Consider the following 3,141-nt stretch of genomic DNA (forward strand, 5'->3'; position numbering starts at 1 on the left):
AAGCTCATTTCGGCTGCCTGTATCCGGGATCTTGCCCTTTCGGTCATGACCCAAAGTTCATGACCTTAGGTGAGGGTCGGAACGTAGATTGACCAGTAAATCGAGAGCTTCGCCTTATGGCTCAGCTCCTTCTTCACCACGACGGACCGGTACATCGACCGCATTACTGCAGAAGCTGCACCGATCCGTCTGTCAATCTCCCGTTCCATCCTTCCCTCACTCGTGCACAAGACCCCAAGATACTTGAACTCCTCCACTTGAGGCAGGAACTCTCCACCAACCTGAAGGGAACAAGCCACCCTTTTCCGGCTGAGAACCATGGCCTCGGATTTGGAGGTGCTGATTCTCATCCCAGCCGCTTCACACTCGGCTGCAAACCGCCCCAGTGCATGCTGGAGGTCCTGGTTTGATGGGGCCAACAGGACAACGTCATCTGCAAAAAGCAGAGACGAAATCCTGTGGTCCCCAAACCGGACTCCCTCCGGCCCCTGGCTGCGCCTAGAAATTCTGTCCATAAAAATAATGAACAGAACCGGTGACAAAGGGCAGCCCTGCCGGAGTCCAACACGCACTGGAAAAAAGTCTGACTTACTATCGGCAATGCGAACCAAGCTCCTGCTCCGATCGTACAGGGACCGGGTAGCCCTTAGCAAAGGGCCCCGGACCCCGTACTCCCGGAGCACCCCCCACAGGGCGCTGCGAGGGACACGGTCGAATGCCTTCTCCAGATCCACGAAGCACATGTGGACTGGTTGGGATAAATTTATTCCATAAAAAAAACCTTTTCCTCTGTTAAGGTGAAACTTCACCTTTGAGTCATCTGACCTACTTGATGCAACACTGGTATTTATGTGACCCTAACGAGTCATCCTGATTCCAATACTTTGTGAATCTGGAGATCGGCGCCGACATGCGGCCCTGGTGCCGACTGGTCCTCACCAGGTATTCCTCGGTGCCGTACAGAGACACAAACTGCTCGTCGTCCTCCAGCTCTCTGGCTGCTCCGAAGTCTGTCAGTTTGTAGACGGAGCGCCCGTCCTCACCGATCACCCTCATGATGTTTCCTGGTTTAATGTCCCGATGGACGATACCGTACTCTCTCAGGTGGTTCATACCTGCCACTGGAGGAAGCACAACGGCCAATTAGGAAACACGGTCCAGCACTTAGCTTAAAATAACTGAATGGTGGATAAAACTACAGTAAACTGTTGTAATACGCCAAAATCCTCCTTTAGTAAAAACTGTTTAAATTAATAAATATTTTTATTTTTCTCTGTGGGAGGTTTACTCCAACAAGGGTTAAAAATAACCTGACGCTACAACATGTTGATCCACTGCTACTGAAAATAACACTTCCTTCTAAACTTGCACATTACAAGCCTTCTGGTAGTTTAATCCCTCCCACCTCTGGTCAGCTTTTAATGTGAAACATCTGCAGGAGGTTTCACTGTTTTGTTACAAAATATGACACGACTCCTACTGTTCTTATGGAATCAGATTATACTGAATTTCCTGACTAAACTACAGTCCTGGTAGTTACACCCCTGTCAGTGTCTGATTATTTGACAATTTATACTAAGGTTATCTGTAAAATTCATGATTAGTGTACACTTTTCATCAGAATCAACTGTGATGAAATCTGCAGGAGGCAGCAGCACCAAGCTGCATGTGGTAAAAACGCAAGCTGTAATATTTCAGCTAAACTGTGGAAAATTCAAAATGTGCAATCTTTTCCATGATAAGTCAGTTTAGAGTGAGGAAACACCTTTTCACAGTCATCAGGCGAAGTGAACATTAAGTTCAGACACAAATTAGTGACTGAGGAGATGAAAACCGATCACATGACAAAATAAACTTGTCACCAAACTGTTTGTGTGTTTCTGCTGTGATGCTCAAGACTCTAAAGGTTTGTCGTCTTACACGAAACAGTGGTAAAGACTACGGAGAAGATTACCAGGACTCCACTGCCCTCTCTGCAGAGCATTTACCACCGCAGGGTGAGTAGGAAAGCTGCCTCTATCCTCCAAGATCTACATGAATAGTCGACACAAGGGGGCAGTGTTGACACACTGTCCTCCATGATGGTGCTGTGACAGTATTGTTCCCTATCAAATTTAAAAGCCTTTTACAGTTGGTTATATAGCAACATACAACAAGTTCAGAGAGGATGTAAACAATATATATGTATGGGATATATGGACTGGGGAGTCAAAAGGTTTTGCTCCCATGCAGCATACATTCTCTTATTATATTCTTATATATTTTTATTATATTGCTGCACTTGCTGCTTAAAGTGCCTTAGATTTTGTGTTACTTATTTATCTACTTTATATTTCATTAGTATTTTGTGGCATTCATGTGGACGGCAAAGTAAGAATTTCATTGTACAGGGAAACACGTTTCCTAACTGTGCATATGACAAATAAACACTTTGACCTTGACATCTCAAAGCGTTGGTTCAGACTTTATCATTATGACGTCAGCCTAGTTGCACTGACACAAGTCTGAACTGTAATGTCATATACAGGTGCATCTCAATAAATTAGAATATCATGGAAAAGTCCATTTATTTTAGTAATTCAACTCAAATAGTGAAGCTCGTGTATTATATACATTCAGTACACACAGAATGAAGTAGTTTAAGCCGTTGGGTCTTTTAATTGTGATGATTTTGGCCCACATTTAACAAAAACCCACCAATTCATTATCTCAATAAATTAGAATATGGTGACATGCCACTCAGCTAGTCAACTGAAAACACCTTTGCAGGTGTCCTGAGCCTTCAAAATGGTCACTCAGTTTGGTTCACTAGGCTACACAATAATGGGGAAGAATGCTGATCTGATCAATTGTCCAGAAGACAATCATTGACACCCTTCACAAGGAGGGTAAGCCACAAACATTCATTGCCAAAGAAGCTGGTTGTTCACACAGAGCTGTATCCAAGCATGTTAACAGAAAGTTGAGTGGTAGGAAAAAGTGCGGAAGAACAAGATGCACAACCAACCGAGAGAACCGCAGCCTTGAGAGGCTTGTCAAGCAAAACCGATTCAAGAATGTGGGTGAACTTCACAAGGAATGGACTGAGGCTGGGGTCAAGGCATCAAGGGCCACCACACACCGCCGTATCAAGGAATTCGG

General features: G+C 44.6%; 1 protein-coding gene across 5 annotated transcripts in view; it reads right to left on the reverse strand.

The window, feature by feature from the left end:
- The window catches only part of tbk1 (TANK-binding kinase 1), an 18,284-nt gene that overhangs the window by 10,853 nt on the left and 4,290 nt on the right, over nt 1-3,141 (reverse strand). For all 5 annotated transcript variants that reach the window (XM_020613406.1, XM_020613408.1, XM_020613407.1 and 2 more), the window contains exon 5: nt 940-1,121. In XM_020613406.1, coding sequence (XP_020469062.1) covers nt 940-1,121 — 182 coding nt within the window. The remainder of the gene's footprint in view (nt 1-939; nt 1,122-3,141) is intronic.

Source organism: Monopterus albus, unplaced genomic scaffold (genome assembly GCF_001952655.1).
Source record: "Monopterus albus unplaced genomic scaffold, M_albus_1.0 scaffold134.1, whole genome shotgun sequence".
Taxonomy (NCBI): domain Eukaryota; kingdom Metazoa; phylum Chordata; class Actinopteri; order Synbranchiformes; family Synbranchidae; genus Monopterus; species Monopterus albus.